Source organism: Oryctolagus cuniculus, chromosome 11, assembly GCF_051225735.1.
Source record: "Oryctolagus cuniculus isolate XC-2025 breed Fujian yellow rabbit chromosome 11, ASM5122573v1, whole genome shotgun sequence".
NCBI classification, from domain to species: Eukaryota; Metazoa; Chordata; class Mammalia; order Lagomorpha; family Leporidae; genus Oryctolagus; species Oryctolagus cuniculus.
This window is the reverse complement of record NC_142877.1, coordinates 45773681-45796781: the sequence shown is the minus strand read 5'-3', so window position 1 is coordinate 45796781 and position 23101 is coordinate 45773681. Positions and strand designations below refer to the sequence as shown.

The 23101-nt window shown below is 41.9% G+C and overlaps 1 protein-coding gene across 5 annotated transcripts in view; it reads right to left on the bottom strand.

Annotated features, from left to right (window-relative positions):
- XRN2 (5'-3' exoribonuclease 2) overlaps positions 1-23101 on the bottom strand; it is an 81996-nt gene that overhangs the window by 48727 nt on the left and 10168 nt on the right. The window contains exons 2-15 of one of the 5 annotated variants that reach the window (XM_002710942.6): positions 16064-16191; positions 15869-15980; positions 13426-13537; positions 10963-11021; positions 10797-10886; positions 9978-10050; positions 9797-9847; positions 9173-9330; positions 8101-8175; positions 7882-8015; positions 7741-7798; positions 7550-7657; positions 3391-3435; positions 1361-1492 (exon numbers count right to left, since the gene is read on the bottom strand). In XM_002710942.6, coding sequence (XP_002710988.1) covers positions 1361-1492; positions 3391-3435; positions 7550-7657; positions 7741-7798; positions 7882-8015; positions 8101-8175; positions 9173-9330; positions 9797-9847; positions 9978-10050; positions 10797-10886; positions 10963-11021; positions 13426-13537; positions 15869-15980; positions 16064-16191 — 1335 coding nt within the window. The remainder of the gene's footprint in view (positions 1-1360; positions 1493-3390; positions 3436-7549; positions 7658-7740; positions 7799-7881; positions 8016-8100; positions 8176-9172; positions 9331-9796; positions 9848-9977; positions 10051-10796; positions 10887-10962; positions 11022-13425; positions 13538-15868; positions 15981-16063; positions 16192-23101) is intronic. The other 4 variants (XM_008256330.5, XM_008256331.5, XM_089307371.1 and 1 more) reach the window with 4 other exon arrangements.

The window sequence follows — 23101 nt, the reverse complement described above, 5'->3', positions numbered from 1 at the left end:
GTCTCTAACTCTGCCTGTCCAAAAAAAAAAGAAATTACTGATCAACAGTGTAGTTCGATGGGAATGTAGTTCTATGTGGAGTCTGAAACAGTATCAGAATCCTCAATCATGGCTGGTAAAGTTGAAACCTATGTGCCTCCTGGAGATTAAGCAAAAAGCATCCAACCACCAACAGTGAATGTGAGAATGCCATCACTCTCAGCCCCGCTCTATGCGGATGGCAGTCACCAGGATCCAGGAATGACGGGCACTAGCTTTTTCTATTCCACTCAGGGGTCTCATGCCCTGATCCTCAACATCCCACTCTGTCAGTAAGAAAGACGAAAATCAAATCACCAAAAAGTACAACAGAAACCCAGGCTACTACTCGGGAGATGCAACATCTCAGTGCTCAAATTTCAAATCAAAGGTCCTAAAACTTCTAGGTGTGACTTTGTGAAAACAAGTTGAATTAGTCTCTGTTATCAGTTACAGCAAAAGTTCCACAGAATTTTCCTCTAATTAGGGACATAAATATCAAGAAGATAACTATTATAATAAAATTTTTAAAAAGAAAAAAATAGTAATAGTAAAATGTAAATATCCAAGTTTATGTAATAGCCTTGGATCGAGCACGGCAAAAGCACACACACAATAATAAACCTTCCACTTCTTTTCCTGCTCTGCTGTCAGTACAGTCTGTTCCCTGACCACCACCGTCACTGCAACAGGAAGCTAGTGGATGGAGGACAGCCTCCATGGGTGGGGGGACTTGCTTCTGCAGTTTGGACTGCAAAGTTCAAACAAGAGGAGTTATCACAAGAAACATCCTTTCAGTTCCTGAATTATAAATAGGAGCAATCAGAATTTGGCTATTAAAATATTTAATTAAAATACCTATTCAGATCTAATCCACGTCTGAATTGAAGATTAACAGTTTAGGCAGTGAGGGGTACTTCTATCTGATAGCCTGAGGAGCACTGTTGTGCAAAAATACCCACCTTCTGCAAGGAAACGGGCAATACAGGAACACACCTGCCCTCCTCTCATGCCCCCGCTGCACAGACACTGGGACATCTTTGGGAGAGGAAGAAGCAGTGTGGCCCATCTGTAGTTCAAAAACACTGCAGCCACTTTGCCCTCCCTTTATATTCACATGCATCAGCTTTCCCATATACTTTTTTCTCATCATTTAGATATTTTCATATTGATAAAGGTGGACTTAACAGAGTAAAAAATATCTCAAGGCAAAGGAAAAGAAACAAAGCAACTCCAGGCTAAGTAATGAACTACTCACACACAGACACACACACACACACAATCTGCAAGAAACATCTGATATTCATCACTCTTCAATGCCACAAAAAAGTAGGCCACTCACGGAGTTATTCTGCATCCTCATTTCATAGGCTGCTTGTCTCGGATTACTGGCTACTTGAGAACCTGGTGAATTTCTTGAACCCAACGCATGAGGGGTTAATATTCCACTAGGAGTAAAAGCTGGTTGATCTCTCTAACATAAATGGAAATAAATGTGAAAATTAAAATTACAACAACGTTAGATGATAGGGTAAGTAAAGAGGGCACTGAAAGAGTTCTCAGGTCTAAGCACTTAACTTATTAAACTCACTAAAACACCAAACGGATTTCTAGTAACATTACAAAGCTGTCTACATTTGGAGTTGACAACTCATCCCCTGTAAGCAACACTCTCAATACTTAGTAATTCTGTCCTACACAGTCCACTGCTCTAAAAGAACACAGACAACTGATTCCAGTCTCTTCATGTTAATAATCCAGTTTGGTTACAATTTCAGAAAACATTCAAGACACCATTTCAGGCAAATAAAAATAATTAAGGTTAAAAAAATTGAGTTTGACTTAATCTTAGGAAATACAGCTTTTTAAAGATTTATTTATTTATTTAAAAGGCAGAATTACAGTGAGGCAGAGGCAGAGAATGAGAAAGAGGTTTTCACTCCCCAAATGGCCGCAACGGCCAGAGCTAGACCAATCTAAAGCCAGGAGCCAGGAGCTTCTTCTGGGTCTCTTCTGGCTTCACCTGCTACGCCACAGTGCAGGACCCAGGAAATACAGCTTTTATTTTCTCTTTACCTTCCTAGAATTTAACTCTTTATTCGCAATTAGATTTATGATTATAGCTATAATAGGTGATAGTTAACGGCTGAGTGATACAACAGATATTGACTGAAAGAAAATAATATGATAAAAATGAAGAACGTTCTTCTTTATATAAATGGTTTTGAACCTACATGCAATAATAAATTACTTTTCTTCCTTCCCATTTCCTGAAACTGCCCAATTTTAATAAAACATAATAAAAGGCAGCCTCTAAAATCCATGAGTTTGAAAATCCAATAGAAAAGACCAAAAAACCATTATGTAACTAAGTAAGAAAGCCAACCTCATAGGGGGAAACTTCACAGTTAAAAGCCTCGTCTCTTTTGGTCCTGTATGCCTCATGGAGAAGGCAGGATGTGAACTGTGAAGTCAGAAAGCCAACTGGAGGAACCCAACGAGGGCAAGAGAGTCAGCAGGGACAGGGTGTGTTTAGAAGATGGGAAGGACAAGCTGAATGGCTGGAATTCAACCAGATCACAGCGTGTTCTAAACACTAAACTAAGGCAGAACTGGATTCTGAGGATTAAGGAATCTGGTGATTTCCTAACAGAGAAAACAACGAAGCTGAGTGTCATCATCCAGGAAAAGTAAGCTGATGAAAATGTAGGAATAAGGCCGAGTATAATAACTCCAAGAGGATACACACAGAGTTCACCATTTCATTACAAAAACAATACCTGATTGTTGTAAACAATTTGAATAGCTAAGAGCCACCCACCTCCTGTCCTTTCACACTCAAGACCTCAGAAAGGGGAACCAGACAGCACTGTGGCATAAAAGGTTAAGCCTCCGCCTGCAGTGTCTGCATCCCATATGGGTGCCAGTTTGTGTCCTGGCTGCTCCACTTCAGATCCAGCTCCCTGCTATGGCCTGGGAGACCAGTGGAAGATGGCCCAAGTGCTTGGGCCCCCGAATCCACATGGGAGACCTGGAAGAAGCTCCTGACTCCTGGCTTGGCCTGGCCCAGCCCCAGCCTTTGTAGACATTGGGGGAGTGAACCAGAGGATGAAGATTTCTGTATCTCTGCCTTTTAAATAAATAAATCTTAAAAAAAAAAAAGAGAGAGAGAGAGAGAGCGCGCGCGCTCAGAAAGGGCTTCTTTCAAATTGAAACCAGTGATATTTCTCCAGGTAAGAAGGTAGCTGGATGCACATTCACGACCCTTAGCAACTCCTACTAGATGAGGAAGAAAGTCACTGGATGGAACATCGTCCTCACAAATTGCAAACTTATGCTACTGCCAATCTCACAAAGTCAGCAAAAACTCACCTTCATCCTCTTTCTTTTTTCTTTCTGTCGTCTTCTAAAACTGTCCTAAAAGTATAAAATCCATACATTCTGTCAAATAATTACACAAAAATGTCAGAGTTAAACATAACCGGGAATGATTTGGGAGACAATTTACGCTTTAAAGGATAACCCCAGAAATCTAGATGTGTGATTTAACCGGGCAATAGCTACAAGCTCAAAGTACTGTTTATCAGGACTTTACTGGCAGATTGAGTTTACAGTGTAATTGTTCTTAATTTTTTGCAGATAGTTTCTGACATTATTTCAGGAAAATGCAAGAGCCATTAGAAAGACCCTTGGTTTTACCCTACAGCAAATAGGCTGTCAATACAGAGAAGGTACAAATAAATAAGGAAAAAAACTAACTCTTAAAGTTTAGCTGAATATCATCAATAACTAAAATAACATTTTTTAAAAAATCAACAAGACAATTTAACAATGACACTCTTTAACCTTAAAAGAACATGACAATTCCTAACTCCGCAACAGGCATGGCACAATAGGGAAAAAAGAAAAACAGGATTCTTTGCAAACAACACCCCCTTAGCTTCCAAAGTCAACCCAATGAAAGACAGGAAAGGAATTCAGATGTATGCACTGCTTCCTCTGCCAATTCAATTCACAGGAAAGGATCCAGTCTACACTGATTCGTAGTCTCCACTGATCCTCAAAGTGTGGCCATGGTTTCGACTAGGTAAGATTTAGGGCTGGTCTTGCTCCCCACTAGCCTTGGACCACTCAAAGGCAGCTAGGGTGACCATGGATGCTGCTAAGGCCTAACATAGGGACCAGTAGGTACTGCAGCTACCCTAGTGGTTGTCCTCCTGTTTCTTCCAAGGCAGTCCTGTCAACTGCAATTCAGTACCTTAATAAGATCTGAAATTGGTACTTTCTGCAAGGAGAGGGGCTGAACCCTGGATACATTCAGTCTGTTCCAAAACAAAGCTCTGGTGACTGTTTCAAAACTTTAAACTCCCTATAATGCGGAAACCACTGATTTAATCAAGCTTTTGCCGCCATCTTCAAACAATCTTCTGGCTCACCAACAACCTGCAGGTTATAAAATCCATTAGTCGGTGTTCAGCCCTTGTCCGACCATGGTGCTCTCCTCCCTGAATCATACTCTTGCTTCATCTGGCTTCCAGGACACTACACTCACCTGGGTTTCCTCCTTCCCTCTCTTGCTTCCTGCCTTCATGCAGTTTCCAAACTTCTTAATGTCAGTGTTCCCATGGGCCCATCCTTGCACTTCTCCACTTCTCTCCTCCCAGGGCAGAAATCACCGGTCACAGGGTTTTTAAACACTACCCATCTATATGCCGATTACTCTCTAACCAGGATCTCTCCTCAAACTGGTCCAAAATGGAATCCCCACCCACACCTCCACATCTCCTGCAGTCATTCTTGACACCTTTCCTTCTCTCACACTCTGCATTTAATTTATTAGCCAATTTCGTTGTTTCTACCTTCATCACATGTTCAGAATCCAACTTTCTCTCTTGTCATCTCCAAGGCCATCAGCTGAGCTGCTTTGGCTTATGGCAAGAAAGCCCCCTCCCTAGGCTCACTGCTTCTACCTTTGCTTCTCAGCATGGCAGCGCAGTGAGCCTTCCGTGTCAGATCTCATCGCTCTTCTACTCACGGACCCCCCACTGCTGCAGAAGGAAAGCGGAAGTCCAGATCCCGACCTACAGATCCCACCAGATGGGGGCCCCTGTTGGAGCCTCTCTGAGCTCATCTCCCACCACTTTCCCAGCTGCACACTGTCCTGTGAACACCCTGTCCCCAGAGTCCTAGCACTGACCATTGCCTCCATGTGAAATGTTCTTCCTACAAGGCTACTCCCTAACATCGTTCATGTGAAGCCATCTGTCGGGGAGGCCTTATCTGATCCCCACTCCACCTTCCCAGGTGTTTCCTCACCAGCTTCTCTGTAAGATGTTAACATTTACTGTCATCCCCCCAGGGAGGATGGGAGCTCCAGGGCAAGGCCAGGAATTTCTATTTTTGACTGCATCACTAGCACTCAGCACACTATCTGGCACATGGTAAAAACTTAACAAATACTTGCTGAATGAAAGAACATTTGCAATAGGCAAATGTCAAAGTCCATAAAATAAAAAAGCATCACACTTCTGGCTGAACCACTCAATTTTAATAACAAATAAAGATGTATTCGTTGCCGACCACCTGTACTCTTGTCTGTTAAACATATTTTTATAAGGGTGGTAGCAGTACCAAAGACCCTCTGTATGAACTGACTGATCTTGAATCATGTTTGTGCTATGAACTGCTTCGGAAACCTGTCCAATGCCAGACATACTTCACAAAAAAATACATACACCCAGAAATGTTCAGTAGAATGTTAAAAGGGTTTCCCCTAATGCCCAATCAGGCTAAAGGATATCATACAACTCCAGGAATATAGCAGAAGAGTCACCACCTGAAAATCCCTCTCGGTCGGCTGGAAACCCCATTAAACACTACAGTATCTATTAAATCCCTCATTCCTTCTTCTAATGCCAACTTATCACCAGTATTCAATGGTATAGAATGGGCTAAAGCCACATACTAGCACTGTTGTTAACATGTGGTTTTTATACCAGGTAGTACACAGTATTTAATAGTGTTAAGTCAAGTGAAGGTGCTGTACTTCTTGTACAAGTTACAAATGGCTGTTCCAGCTGACACTTGATATACTCAGACAAAGGCAGTTCTGAAATTTTAATTTTATAAGTAAAACTCTTGCCATTATAACAAAAAAATGCCAAGTACTGAAGGCTTTTGGAAGAATGCCTAGTCAACTCATAATTACATAAAATGATGTCTAAAGTTCTAAAAATAAGAGATCACTAGCTGTAGGATTCAAAGTTCAATAGAATAGAAAAATCTTGCCAGATTCAATGACAAGTTTTAATCTGTCAGGAAATGATGAGACAATGTAGTACGATTACTGTATTGCTATTTGCTCCAAATAGCCACATGACTTCTTTCTGAATTCTGAAAGGATTTCCTTCACTGTTTCAAAGAAGCTATTTATTACCTTCCTGTCCTGCTCCCTGCTGGCCTCCCTTATCATCCGCCATAAATCACCCTTCCACCCATTTGCCTTCAGATTGCTGCCCCTCTACTGCCACCAGCTCCCAGAATTCCCTGACACCTGGCCTGGGGCTATCTCTCTCTGATCCCCCAGGCAGCAACAGAGGCTTCCTCCCTCTGTAGGGATTTCTCTCCTTCTCCCTAGAACTGGCTCCCCTCTTCCCAAAGCCCATGCTTCCCAAGGCTTCTGCTGGAGGAACATTCACTCCACACAAATTCCCAAGGAATTCAAGTTCACACTCAGGGCTTCAAGCACCTCCTAGCAGCTAATGATTCTCAAATCTTTTGTCAAAAGACTTCTCTGATCTTCACATACATCCATCTAACCATTTAATGACTGATGGACTGCTCTCAGCTGTCCTTATAGCCCCTCAAACTCAGTAACTCCAAACTGAAACTCAATTTCCACCTTCCCCCCACCCAAGTTACTCACCCTCAGTGCTTGCTATCTGAGTGGTACCAGCAAACTCCAAAATGCCCAAGCCAGAAACCTGGACGCCTCACCTAAGCACTCAACTGCCAAATGTAATCACCCTCGAAGTGCTTTGTTATCTGATCTCCTTCCATTACGTTTTGATTTCTTACTACAGAGCTGCCACTCTCCCCAGATCCAATATCCTTCCAACCCTCTGCCCTGGCTGAGACAATCCAGCCTAGACTCCTGATGCTCTACTTTGGGAGTATGAGTTCCTAGGTCTTAACCTGTCTTAAGCATTTCCTATAAACCATGGCAGGTAGTGGCTCAAACCCAGCATTCCTCTAGCCTTGGAGCCCTTGTTTCATATCGTGCTCATTAGACAAGTGTTTAGATTAATACCCTAATTAATATTATGAAGAGAAAAAATTGCAATACATAATTCCACATAACCAACATCACGGTCTATATTTATAATAAGGCACTGACTGTCAAGATAAATTAGTGTTGATACACTGCAATGATACAACAATGTACTCAAAAAAGTTAAAAGTACAATCACAGGATCAGCACAGCCTTTTAGAGACAGGAGCAAGTTTAGCTACTGCAATAGAAACACTTTACCTCATCATCTTTTCTCTTTTTAAAAATGCTATCCTCAACTTCACCAACTGCTAACATGATCATCTGTACTCTTTGCAGATTGACATAACCACTTTCTGTAAGGTAACCCTGTAAGCGATAAAATACATGTAAAATGATCTTCTTACAAAAGCAAACACTTATGTTTTGAAATTATTCAAGAGTGAACTTACCCCAGTTTTATGTACCACGTTCTTGTATATATTAACTAAGCGGTCAATTGCACCTTCCCTGCCACCAAGAGAGAAACATGCATGAGGACCAGTGTGCTCTGTGAGGTCAAGAAGGCTGAAACACCACTCATGCACACATACCTAATCTCTAACGACGGCAAGTGAGGAAGGAAGTCATTTCCCACAAAGAAGCACATGAAGACCCAGTCATCAATACTCCTCTCAACATCAAACGTGAACGGTAAGCTGGCCATGGTGAGTTCTCGTTCCAAATACTACAACCAAAAAGGAAGGCTGCCATTACAGCAGTCAAAGGCACACTGCTTTAGAGTGCCAATTCCGAGGATTATTGCCACATACCTCACGGAGAACATTAAGCCGAAGGAAGATAAACTCCCCTTCTGCACAAGGAAGACTATCAGCAAGTTCATCGTGCTGTAAGAACGGGAGGGAGGAGTAAACAGGTCTACTCTGTAATTCTGTCCAACCAAGGGTATTTTAAAGTTTTTTCCTAAAGCAGGATCCATTTTAATAACACAAGCACCGAACCAAAAAAACCTTATCAGACCCTTCTAAATTAAAAATGACACAGAAATTCAATTGCACCCAGATCAAGGCCCAGTTGGCAAATATTTTAGTCCTAGTGGGACACATGCAGTCTGTGCTACATTTCCTTTCATTTGTTTGTACAACTCTTCAGAAATGTAAAAACCATTCTCAGCTCATGGGTCAAATCTGGAGGACTATAGTTTGCCAATCCCTAACCTACATTCAACCAATATTAATACTGTGATGCCTATGTCTCCACTCTGTTCTCTGTGAACATATACTCGTAGATACACACATAGGGCCTTACTGCATTGCCAATCAGAAACCATACAGTGTATCTCCTTTGCTCATTTTTTCCCCACACCGTATTTTCAAAACAGAAATTCCATTAAAGGAGACTGAATATAACCAAGTAAACCCAAAATACATGGTAACTGGGAGTAACTTCAAGGTATCCAGAAGTTTAACATATTTGATTTTAGTTTTTTTTAATAAGAGTAACCATTTGAAACAAATAACTTCTACAAGCAAATCACACGCAAATGGGCACAATCCATACAAGAACTAAGCCACTTGCAGAGATAGGCTATGTTAGAAAAAGTATAAAGAATGAGTGTGTGCATCTTTTTGAATATGGGCTTAAAGCACTTTAAAAAGATACATCCGAGCAAGCAAGGAAAAAATAATCAAGTATAACTTTCTCTTTATCCATTTTAAAAATGAGCTAATTTGAGTAATTAATGCAAATAGCATTAAGAGCATTAAATAAACTGTACACTTAAAAAGTTAACATGAAATATTTTGTGTTATTTACATTTTACATGGTAACAGTTGTTTCTTTTTTTTTTTCTAAACGAGGCAGCCACCATCTCAAAGTTCTTACCTTTCCCTTCTTTTCTCTTGGCAAACCTTCACAATCCTTGACCTCATGTCCAAACTGATTACAAAGACCACATGGTTTGGGTTTGTTTGGTTTGAATTCTTCTCTAATAATGGTAAAGTTGGGTTCATGTGTAGCAAGGCCAAGCATAATGAGATCAGCTATCAATCAATAATGAGAAAAACACTGAACGGTGAGCACTTTGAGAGGATCCTTACCATAATCAAAGAACACCAACAAAGAAAAGCCCAGATGAGCACACAGCAGAGGCAGCAAAGCCAAAAAGCCTAAGATTTCCTAGCAGTTCTCGGTCAACAAGAAGTCCTCCAGATGTGGGACTCTAGAACATAGACTACCACTCAGGATTAAACACTTGGAACCTTTCCCATTTTAAAGGCACATGCACCTATATTAAACAGCTAAAAAATGTAAAAAATGAAATAAAGACAGGCGATCACTGATCACAGATTTAGCAGCAACTCAATACAAGTTCCCTCTCAAACATATTAAATAAAAAAGGCATTTTGGAATTTCCACACAGCTTATGGATAACCCATGGCTGCACATCAGCCCATTAACCTGCTGTAGCTTAGTGCAAAAAAAGCACAACTCAAAGAACAAACTTACCATCAGCTCCACACAAACAATGATGAGTATTTGGGTCATGGTTAGGCTGGGCTAAAAAGGGGAGAAACATAAATATATTGGACACTACAAAAATATCACATCTAGCCAAAATATTCCTATTTAATGTCTTAACTTTCTGTAATAAGACATACATAACCAAATACTTATGAATGAGTTTTACCTCTTTGTCTTCTAATGTAATCCATGATTTTATGTTCTCCTTCACCAGGAGCACTGGCATCAGACAAAATTACCTATTTAAAAACAAGTGTGAACACTTTCAGCTCATCTCCAATTTTCTATCAACACAAAAATCAAAATAACTATCTTAAGAAAAACTGAAGTAATTATATTAGGATAGTTATTAACTGGAAAAATTTCTGAATAATGTATGTATGACACCAAAACCACTTCACTGACTAAGGTACAATATGAAACAGAAAGGAAGGAAACAGCTATGGCAAACTAGACACCAGAAAAACTGGTCAGTTCACAACTTCTCTCACTCTGCTCAAATAAGCCCCACGAGAGTCAATAAAAAGTACTCATTAAATGCAATTTACTCTAGCTAATTAATACGAAAACAAGCTTATGGATCCAAAATTAAATACAATTAAGTTTTATGTTAGTATTTATTAAGATACAGGCTTCTCAAAGGCAGCCCCAGAACTTTAATATTGCTAAATTTGATATTTAATGACAGAAACTTCTATTTAAAAATTATTCACATATACACATATATATGTTAAAAATTATGACTCCTATTCAGTGACTTCATAGTGATACTAACAGAACAAAATCAGCATTGCAAGAAGACACAGCTATATAAAACCTGGTCATGCAAGGCATCCCATTTCCAATAATCCTAGAATCTTCTCTTTTCTCTGACATTCAACTAGCATTTTATGGGGGGAAAAAGGATAAATAATATCAGTCATATCAAACTACAGCCTCAAACGATCATCCTAATCTTGGTGAAGTACAAAAATGTGAAACTTACTGTCAAATTTTTCCACCCAGGGTCATTATTTAAACGATCAGCTATGTAATAGCGAAGGCATTTAGCAAGATTGTCCATGAACTCAGTTCCCTAAAATGACAGAAGGAAATAAATTAACCTATCATTTAAGAGTTAGCAATAGCTAGCCAAGTATGAGACTACTTACTGGTGTAATACAGTTGCTGTCAAATCTTTCTTTGATTTCTTCTGGAGGAAGAAAGCCACCTACAGAAAAAAGGCAATGTTTTCTTCTCCCCATAAAAAGTGAGGTAGATTACACAACATGAAGCTAGAACAACAATGAAAAGTTCAAACACAAAAGGAAAGTAAGTGCTGTCAACTAAGGAACACTGTGCTCCCTTTAGGGAAGACAACAAGACTCCTTCCCTCAAATTTGGATTAAGCTTTAACAACATAAAGACAGTCTCCCTCTCTCTCTCTTGTATGTGTGTGCGCACACATACATACACACACACACACACACACAGTTAAGAGCTTTAATTCTGAAAACAGTTCTTAAGATAAAATTACCTCAGAAAACATGAAATTAAGATGTTGAGCTTTATTTGATAAGATAAAAAAGTACTAGCCTTTAGGATATAAAAATTATTTTTCCCTTTATATCACTAATTAGCTATCTCTCAAGAACAAATATATTTTACATCTTCTTTGAAGACATCCTTAAAATCAAAAACACTGTCATAAATACAGTTTTCAGAGTCTTTTATTATTATTATTATTATTTTTTTTTTTTTGACAGGCAGAGTGGATAGTGAGAGAGAGAGACAGAGAGAAAGGTCTTCCTTTTGCTGTTGGTTCACCCTCCAATGGCCGCCATGGCTGGTGCGCTGCAGCCGGCCCACCACGCCTATCCAAAGGCAGGAGCCAGGTGCTTCTCCTGGTCTCCCATGGGGTGCAGGGCCCAAACACTTGGGCCATCCTCCACTGCCTTCCCGGGCCACAGCAGAGAGCTGGCCTGGAAGAGGGGCAACCGGGACAGAATCCGGCGCCCCGACCGGGACTAGAACCCGGTCTGCCGGTGCCACTAGGCGGAGGATCAGCCTATTGAGCCGCGGCGCCGGGCCTCAGAGTCTTAATTATAAGCTGTAGCTAAAGTAACTATACTTGCATACTTCCAGCAAATTAAAATAACAAAATTTATCATGATGCAGGTCAAGCTGATTACAGTTAAAAAGCTGCCATAGGGGCCGGCATTGTAGCATAGCAGGTAAAGCCGCTGACATTCAATATGGGTGCCAGTTTGAGTCACCTGCTCCACTTCCGATCCAGCTCTCTGCTATGGCCTGGGAAAGCAGTGGAAGATGGCCCAAGTCCTTGGGCCCCTGAACCCATGTGGGAGACCCAGAAGAAGCTCCTGGCTTCGGATCAGCCCAGCTCGAGCCGTTGCGGCCATTTGGGGAGTGAATCTACAGATGGAAGACCTCTCTGTCTCTCTCTCTGCCTCTGTGTAACTCTTTCAAATAAATAAATATTAAAAAAAAAAGATGCTATAGTGTAATGCACAATTATCTTGAGCCAATAAAATGTGGTTTTCCTGGTCTATTATATTCCTATGTAGCAGAACAACATAGAAATCAGTCTGCTGCAACCATCCATAACCTCTTGCAAACAGGTTTGCACAACTGTTGCTTTCTGACAGCCACAGAAAACAAGAGGCAACACTCAATGTATTTCCACTTTACGAAAAAGTTAGTTGAAAAGCTACACTCACCTGAAAGGGGTAGGCAATCTCCTCTCCCTACAAGAGTTTCCTCCTTTTATTCCCAATTTTCTCTTTTACTGTAGAGTTTAGAAATGAACAAGCTTTTTTTTCTTTTTTTTTTTTTTTTTAGACTTATTTATTTATTTGAAAGAGTTAGAGAGAGGCAGAGGCAGAAGCAGAGAGAATCTCCCATCCGCTGGTCCACTCTCCAAATGGCCACAATGTCCGGAGCTGTGCCTATCCAAAGAAGCCAGGAGCTTCTTCTGGGTCTTCCATCTGGGTGCAGGGGCATCTTCCACTGCTTTCCCATGTACAATAGCAGGCAGCTGGATTGGAAGTGGAGCAGCCAGGACCTGAACTGGTGCCCATACAGGATGCTGGCACTGCAGGTGGCAGCTTTACCCACTATGCCACAGTGCCAGCCTGTGAACAAGTTTCTTAATGAGTAAAGATTCTGGGGCCAGCATCACGGTGTAGTAGGTAAAACTGCCACCTGTGATGCAGGCATCCTATATGGGCAGTGGTTCATGTCCTGGCTGATCCACTTCCAATCCAGCTTCCTGCTAATGTGCCTGGGAGGAACAGAAGACAGCACAAGAGCCTGGGCTCCTGCCACCCTCATGGGAGACCTGAATGAGGCTCCTGGTTCCTGTGGCCATCTGGGGAGTGAACCAGTTAATGAAAGCTCTCTTTCTGCCTCTCCCCCTCTTTCTCTTTGTAACTCTGATTACCAAAATAAATAATTTTTTTAAATGAAAAATGAAAGATTTTGTGAACTATTTTACTAATAATAAACATGTATTTTTCTGAGATCCTCAATTAAAACTTTTTTTAAGTAAAGCTATCACCCTCCCCTGTCTGCATTTATCTTGTACAAAAGCCAACTTCAAAATGTATAGTCTTTACCTTTCGCCAATATCTCTTCCCTGACTCGCTGCTTCTCTACAGCTGCCTCCATCCCTTCTTTTGATGCTCTGAATCTCCTTGAACGTTGCTGGTTCATTTTAGCACGTGGTGCCTGAAAACATGTATTTTCATAGTCATGTAACACTATTCAAAATATTCACAGATAAATCAGAACAATTATTTAAACTCATGCTTGTAAAAGCAGTACACTAAAAAGGAAGGAAGATTAAATAATATGTCTAACAATTCTTTCACGACAGACAGTAGATCTTCAGAACTTAAATTTGGACCAAGAAAAAAAAGGCTGGGGCCAGCGCTGTGGCACAGCAGGTTAAACCACCAACTGTAGCGCCACCATGCCATGTGGGCAACGGTTAGAGTACCGGCTGCTAAATTTGCAATCCAGTTCCTGCTCATGCATCTGGGAAGGCAGCAGAAGATGGCCCAAGCTCTTGGGCCCCTGCCACCCATACTGGAGATCCAGATGGAGTTCCAGGCTCCGGGCTTTGGCCTGGCCCAGCCCTGACCATTGCCAACCATTTGGAAGTGAACCAGCACATCAAAGATCTGTCTCTCCCTCTCTATAACTCTTTCAAATAAATACACTTTTAAAAAAATAAAAAATATTAAAAAAAAAGAAAGACCCTAAATGTTGAGCTGAATCAGGCAAATGACATGTGAAATGAACAAACATCCTATGAAGCCACAGCACTTCCTGCTGCATGGCCCACAGCTTAATGCCAGCTGCCCTGGGTTAGACTGCTTCCAGGTCCCCACGAAGGAAAGCATGAGATGACTGGCTGATCAGGGGAAGACCTTCCCTACGGCCAAGACCCCAGGAAAGGATGATCTCCAAATGGGATGTACAATGTCCCCTAAGAGCAACAGAAAACTAGCTTATTTTTCACCTGCAGGACTCTGATGCACTTCTACTTTGTATGCCCACAATAAAGTTCATAATTACTACTGTCTTTTGAATAAAGCACAACAATTCTAAAGGGCACAATGTTCTAGCCTTTAAAAGTACTTTTAAATCACTCTAACCAAATGTAATTTAAATCACTCTGAATGAACTGTAAGATTCTAGGGGGCAGGCATTGTGGCACAGTGGGTTAAGCCTCCACCTGTGACACCAGCATCCATATGCACACTGGTTTGTGTCCCAGCTCCATGCCTCACCCAGCTCCCTGCTGACAGCCTGAGACAGTAGTGGAAGATAGCCCAAGTGCTTGGGCCCCTGCCGCCTATAGGGGAGACCTGGACAGACTTCCTACGACAGTCACGTGATGAATGATCTGGCAGAAGAAAGACTGTCTAATTCTGCCTTTCAAATAAGCAAACAAATCTTTAAAGAAAAAGAAAAATTCTGAAAGTTACTGAATTGAGTTTTAGGGTCAGAAGGAATTCTGGAATACTCTATCTACATCTAGGTAATGTGTGGTGTCTTTAAACAGTTCTTTTTCCTATAAAGGAGTCATCTCTTGTAGCCATCTCAATTACCAAGTACTGTGACCTACATTTACACTTTAATAAAAGATGTATACACATGTATACCCTTATACATACAGAAATGTGCACATATTTTATACCTGGAAGGGCATACTGTGGTAAAATTGAAGCTATTCTTCAAGACATTTAGCTGAATGTAGAGTGGAATATACTCTAAAAAGGACATATTTTTCTCTTTATTCTTTACCCTACTATAACTTCAACTAAGTCACCTAGTAGCTAAGATTCTTCACTGAGTAAAAAGAATCTCACAGAAAAGTTAGTTTTCTTAGATTCAAGGTTCTTTGGACTTTCAAAATCATCCCATTAGCCACTAGGATGTACTAAATCCAAAAGAAAGAGAATCTGGCAGCCCTGGCTGCTGAGGGCTGTGGGAATGGAAGAGTCTTCTGTGTGTATGTGTCCTCTCTCTCGGACGCTCAAATAAATAAATATTTAATGATAAATAAAAAGCACAGCTATGATTTTCCTTACACTCCTGTATGAGGTTTGCTGGTCACTTTTAGCCTAAGTTATTAACATTATTATCATAGGTCGTAGGTCAGTCAGATATTTCCCTCTTAATCATCCTGATGACCACAGGACACAGTTCAAACTCCTGAGTGAGGCATCTAAGGCATTCTCAAGCTGTCTCAAGCTGTCTTTCTACTTCTCTTTTCAATCCAAACTACCTGCAGTTACCCAAGCATGTCAGTGTGGCCAAAGGCAAGGGGTACTTACCTGGCACCCTGGAGAAATCCGGAAAGCCTTTCCCCACCACACCAGTCTCATCCAACACCCATGAAATGCTTAGGTGAATGACTGAAGGATGAGGCTCCCTTTCTCAAACTCACCACTAGCAATATTTTTCATTATTTAACTTACTCTCACTCTAGACACTGAGAGCACAGCAGATACAAAAATGGAGATTTCTCAGTTAATTGTTAGCACTTACCACTCCATCTATTGCCATGTAGAGAAGTCTTCTTGGTCTTACAATATTGAAAAGCCTGTCAATGTACTCAAAAATTGCAACCATCATTTCATCTTCGTTTTTTGGTGCTGGTCTATAATGACAAGCAAACCATGTAATACAATACAGTATTTCCTCTGTGACTTGTGATATCAGTGACAAAAACAGGTTACGTACTTGTCCTCAGGATGAGTACAGGGATGGATGATTCCATTCATATCCAAATACAGATTATCAAACTCCACATCATTTGGATTAGGTTTACTGGCATCAACTGGAATCTTTACACCATTGCATTCTTTTGGCTATGAGGAAGTGATAATTAATAGTAGTTTGATTGTTCAAGTCTAAAAATGACAGATCTTAGGTTCAGTACGAACCTATGTTTCATTTCTGAACTGGAAATAAAATACTCAAGTAATCTTTACATTTTAAGATATGAAGCTATTTTACACTTTAAACAAACGGAAGCAGATATGTCACTACACAAAGTTAATGCCTTCCAAGAAGTTAGTTTTGATGGTGTGGGGGATGTTTACCAATTTCCCCAGTCATTCAACTGTCCAAATGAGAGACTACTGGAATCTTGGAATTAATTTCCCTCACCACCCACATCAGTAAATCCTATAAATCTGACCTAAAAAATGCTGCCTCCATTTCATCTCCTTTCACTCCCTCTACTAGGAACAACCTTAAGTTATCATCTCTCACCCAAAAAAATTATGACCACCTTTGTGTGGCTGCCCTAGCCCACACTTTACACTGTCAGAGCTCCCCCTCTAGAACTTAAATTTCATGCACCTCTCTCTTTCCTAATGTTTCCAATGACTTGCACAACAAGTGCTGCCTGGTGAACTTGGATTCTTAGTCTCCTATCCTGCCACAACATCACAGATGTTCCTAGAAACGCTCTTTCATCTCTCAATGCCTTTGCATAATGCTTCTCCTTTCAGAATGCCTTCCTCTCTGACAACACCCACGTCCTAAAACTGTACTGGTTTCATACAGATTAGATTCCAATGAAATGCCACTCACTGCTTAGCACTTTGTACATGATCTCCTCCTCCAGCATTTCCTTAGAATTTTGCTTATTCACTTGTAGCATTTCCATAGCTTTAAACCTAGTCGTTCTAGCTCAACTACAAGTAAGTTTTTCAAAAGTAAGGGTTTATTCATTCCCATAGGGATTCAATTTTATTTTTACAAATGATATTACCTTTGTCTTTTTCTTCCAGAGCTTCAGCAAAAGATTAAGAAAATGAAATCCAGTTTTTAGTTATTAATAGTGAAAGTAATTTAAAAATAACAGTTTCCCAAATAACACAAGGCAACGGTAAAAAAAAAAAAAAGGCAATTTCAAAGCTCATCATGTACCTGCTACATCTTGAATGAACTGCAAAACATTACACTAACAGAAAAATGCCAATCACAAAAGATCACACACTGCATAATCCCATTTATATGAAACATCTAGAATATGCAAGTCTAGACACAGAAAGTAGATTAGTAGTAATTTTAAGAAGGTAGAGAGATGGGACATGACTCCTAATAGGTACAACACTGCCTTTGGGATATGATAAAACGTTCTAAAATTAGATAATGGTCGATGCCTGTACAACTGTAAATACACCAAAACCCACTGTTCAATGTATGTTATATAAATTGTATCTCAATAAAGTTATAAATAAGTAAAAATCTTAAATAAAAATAAAGGTCAATGTAAGCCCATCAAGAAGAAAATGATCAATAAGCCATGGTAAGTTCAAAACGAATGTCAGACACAGTTGAAATTTGAAGAATTAGAGCAAGGCACTGAAGAATATTAGTGGGGGCAGGATTGTGGCGTAACAGGTAAAGCCGACATCGGCATTCCATATGGGCAATGGTTCAAGTCCCAGTTGCTCCCATTTCCAATCCAGTTCCCTGTGAATGGCCTAGGAAAAGCAGAGGAAGATGTCCCAGGTTCTTGGGCCCCTGCCACCTATGTGGGAGACCCAGAAAAAGCTCATGACTTCTGGCTTCCACCTGGTCCAGCCCCAGCCATTGTGACCCTCTGAGGAGTGAAGACTCATTTTTGTATGCCTCCCATGGGACTAGAGAGCAAACAGTTCAGGTTTGTTGGCCAATGATCTCAGTTTCAATAACTCCTATATGGGTTTGTAGAATGAAAGCAGTATAAACAGTATCTACATGAATGTGTATGGCCACTTTTCACTAACTCTTTATTCACAAAAACAAGAGATAGCTAGCAAACTAACCCCTGCCCTAGTTTCTAGCACAGCACTAGGAATATTACAGTTCTTTAAAAAATACCAAATGTAGCTACATGGGCATTTCTACTTCTACTACCTAGAAAAAAGCATGGTGTGGGGAGGATAGTACAGGCAGGTACTAATTTTGAGAAAGGAGCTCCAGGCATTCCAATTAAGAAAACTCAACATATTTTCCCTTCAAGAGTACTGTAGACACAGTATACACTTTATTATGCAAATTCAGACTTCCTTTAAGAGGAGATTTTCTCACTCAACAAAGCAATTCACTCCTCAAAAGCCTCGTGAAATACTATACCAATGTGCCTCCCATTGGGTTAAAGAGGAATCCTTAATCAATCAAAAAGCAGTTGGAATGAGAGCTACTCTGGGCCCTAAAACCAATTTATGTCAAATAATAATAACTTTTCATTATCTTTTGGGTTCCCCAGATGACACACTGAGCACATACTTCAGTTTTCCCTTTCTACCCCAAAACCATATGAAAGACTTAATAAACAAACAAAAATAATTGCATAACTATGGTGGAAAACCAGAGCAGAACCTTCAGTGGTTAAGAAATCAAGAGGGAATCCAAAGCTCTGACTGACGACGGAGCACAGCAACCACAGCTGGGGGTGCAGATATGAGGGGCACAAACACAAGAGTACCCCTGGCTTGGGGAGAGGGGGGGTTCGAGGAACAGCTTCTGCATGATCCAACAGAACCAGCTGCAGGGACACAGCCTGGTAGGTCAATGCCTGCCCTCTGTTCCTCCCACGTCTCAGGCAACTTGAGACAGCACTCCCAAACAATGTAGGAACTCGGTCAAAGGGAAGCTGGATTAAAGGTAGACTAACAAACAATCCCTGGAAGGAACAGAGAGCACCTTTGGCCAGAAGCATGGCAAGCAAGGTAGCTGTGCCTAACAGGAAGCATACTCACCACTCAATGTAAAAAAAAAGGGATACATGCATCCCAAATACTAAGTTCAGGCAGTATTTTTGTACAGAAAGATGCCAACAAATCAAGATAAATGAGGTACTTGGCCAGCGCCGCGGCTCACTAGGCTAATCCTCTGCCTTGCGGCGCCAGCACACGGGGTTCTAGTCCCAGTCGGGGCACCGGATTCTGTCCCGGTTGCCCCTCTTCCACGCCAGCTCTCTGCTGTGGCCAGGGAGTGCAGTGGAGGATGGCCCAGGTGCTTGGGCCCTGCACCCCATGGGAGACCAGGAAAAGCACCTGGCTCCTGGCTCCTGCCATCGGATCAGCACGGTGCGCCGGCCGCAGCGCGCCGGCCACGGCGGCCATTGGAGGGTGAACCAACGGCAAAAAGGAAGACCTTTCTCTCTGTCTCTCTCTCTCACTGTCCACTCTGTCAAAAAAAAAAAAAAAAAAAAAAGGATAAATGAGGTATTTGAAGAAGCAAAGATACTACAAATACACAAATGATTTTTTTTTTTAAAGATTTTATTTGGCCGGCGCCGCGGCTCACTAGGCTAATCCTCCGCCTAGCGGCGCCGGCACACCGGGTTCTAGTCCCGGTCGGGGCGCCGGATTCTGTCCCGGTTGGGGCGCCGGATTCTGTCTCGGTTGCCCCTCTTCCAGGTCAGCTCTCTGCTGTGGCCAGGGAGTGCGGTGGAGGATGGCCCAGGTGTTTGGGCCCTGCACCCCATGGGAGACCAGGAAAAGCACCTGGCTCCTGGCTCCTGCCATCGGATCAGCGCGGTGCGCCGGCCGCGGCGGCCATTGGAGGGTGAACCAACGGCAAAGGAAGACCTTTCTCTGTCTCTCTCACTGTCCACTCTGCCTGTCAAAAAAAAAAAAAAGATTTTATTTGACAGGTAGAGTTACAGACAGTGAGAGAGAGAGACAGAGAGAAAGGTCTTCCTTCCATTGGCTCACGACCCAAATGGCTGCAACAGCTGGCACTGTGCCGATCTGAAGCCAGGAGCCAGGTGATTCTTCCCGGTCTCCCATGCGGGTGCAGGAACCCAAGCGCTTGAGCCATACTCTACGGTTATCCCAGGCCACAACAGAGAGCTGGACTGGAAGAGGAGCAGCCGGGACTAGAACTGGCTCCCATATGGGATGCCGGCGCCACAGGTGAAGGATTAACCTAGTGCGGCACTGCACCAGCCTCCAAAAATGATGTTTATACAGTGGTTTCCCTTATCTGTAGGAAACTCATTCCAAAACCCCCAATGAATGAATGCCAAAACACAGACAGTACCCACTATACTAAGTTTCTTTCTAACTGCAGATCTCAGCAACCACAGCATATGTTTCTTTCTTTCCTATCAAGTTGGGAACTTTTACCTTTTTATTGCCCTTAAAGCAGCTTGGAACTACACAAAAGTAATAAAAAAAAGTATGGGTGACATTTCAGGGAGAAATAGCCAAAAGGTTGATGAAAATTTCAATTACTATATTTTGGCTTAAATTTTTGGGCTACAATTCTGATGTATTTGCCAAATAGAGCATTTGGATGCTAGTGGGTGATCAGTGCTTTTTCAGGTTGTACGTGTGTTAGATCTTCATTTTACATGTTTGGCAAACAGGACTGATAATTATCACTAACACTTATGGAGCACTTAAAATGTAACAAGCACTGTTCTAAAGGTCTTTACTCATGGATTATTCTATTCTACACTAAAACCACTCTGTAAGGTATGTAGTACCCTTCCCTACAAACAAGAATATACATGCTTAGAGATTAAAAGGCTCTTTCCAAAACCACAACACCACCAGAGACCAAAATTTGAACCCAGTAGTTTAAATTTAAAGTCCATGTCTTGGGGCCAGCGCTGTGGCTCACTTGGCTAAATTTCTACCTGTGGCACCGGCACCCCATGTGGGCGCCAGTTCTAGTCCCGGTTGCTCCTCTTCCACTCCAGCTCTCTGTTGTGGCCAGGGAGGGCAGTGAAGGATGGCCCAGATGCCTGGGCCCCTGCACTCGCATGGGAGACCGGGAAGAAGCTCCTGGCTTCGGATTGGCACAGCTCCGGCTGTGGCGGCCATTTGGGGGGGGGGGGGTGAACCAATGGAAGGAAGACCTTTCTCTCTGTCTCTCTCACTCACTGTCTATAACTTTACCTGTCAAATAATTTTTTTTTAAAAAGTGAGAAAAAAAGTCCATGTCTTAACCAGTACATTAGTCTGATTAATTGTAATTCCACTGGATTCAATGGGGTGTGTACCAAGAACCAAGAACAATAAGTTCTATGGAGTATACAAAATATACAAGACATGAAACTGGTTCCCATGTTTCAGACATAAAATCTTATCAGAGAGACCAATTTCCAATACAATGGATGAAGGACTCTTCTGAATGGCTACTCAGCAAAACTGCTGAAATTTACTTTAAAAACAAAAACATTTAGCTTTTGATATGGTTCTCAGAACAAACAGCAACTTAATCAAGAAAATAGAAAAACACTGGAACTGGTTCCAACTGCAAAACAGCAGAGCAAGGTTGACACCTAAAGACACTCTTCATAACAGTGAAGGCTATAATGAAAAAGCAATTAGGAGGAGATATGCAGTAAAGATCTCTCTGCAGGCTAGCTAGTTTGTAGAAGAGACCTGAGGAATTCAGACAGCTAGGAGAAGCTCTCCCAGGTGGGCACAAACACCAAACACTAACTTCAGAAACCAATCCCTGGGGAGCCGGCACTGTGGCATAGAGTACAGCTGCCGCCTGCAATGCGGTGCCACGTCAAGTCCCGGCTGCTCTACTTCTGATCCAGCTCTCTGCTGTGGCCTGGGAAAGCAGTGGAAGATGGCCCAAGCCTTTGGGCCCCTGCATCCACGTGGGAGACCCAGAGGAGGCTCCTGGCTTTGGATCAGCACAGCTCCCACCACTGCAGCCAACTGGGATGGGAAGCAACCTAAAGGAAGGAAGACACTCTCTTTCTCTGCCTCTGCCTCTCCTTCTCTCTGTGTAACTCCAACTTTCAAGTAAATAAATAAATCTTAAAAAAAAAAAAAAAAAAAAAAAAAAAGAAAAGAAAAGAATAAAGCAATCCCTGGAAGGAGCTACAATTCAAATGGAAGAGCCTGAAGAGAAACTTACACTCTGGGCATTCTTGAAATAACAGAACAAAGGACACAACTGCTCAGGAGAGAGTCCTGTCTGTACCACTGTTGTCCCAGGATAACTGCAGGAATGCCCAAAACTGCACCTCTCTGGGCAGCATCAGAGGCATAATACAGCAATGGAGAAACACAGTTAATGCAGTGAATAAATAAGCAAATAACATCTGGAAGGAGTCTGGGTGGGGAGGAGGCTGGATCAATACCCCAAGTTGCTACTATAATAATCTAAAATGTTCTGTTTGCAACAAAATTATCAAGTCAAGCACACACACACACACACAACACACATACACACACACACACACAAAACCCACCAAACAACAACAAGCTCTACCCTATGACATACACCCCAGGAAAAGGGCAGGCAACAGAAACTGTGAGTCAAGGAGGAGCTGTGGTACAGCACATTAAGTCATCGCTTGGGGTGTCCACATTCGATGTCAGAGTGCCTAGATCAAATCCTGGCTCCTCAGCTTCTGATCCAGCTTCCTGTTAATGCACCTGGGAAGGCAGCAGCTAATGGCCAAGCACCTGAGGCAGACTCAGATGGAGTTTCTGGCTCCTGGTTTCAGCCTGGCCAAACCCAGGCTGCTATCTATGGTCATTCTGAGTGAATATATTTATTTATTTGAAAGAGCAAAAGAGACAGGGAGAGACACAGAAAGACAGTGATCAACTGGTTCACTCCCCAAATGGCCACAACAGCTGGGTCTAGGCCAGGCTGAAGCCAGAACTCCACCCCAGTCTCCAAGATGAGTAGGTCAGATGCCCATGTACTTGGACCATCTTCTACCACCTTCCCAGAGGCATTAAACAGGAACTCGAGCCAGCACTCCAATATGGGGATGCCAGCATTGCAAACACTGTA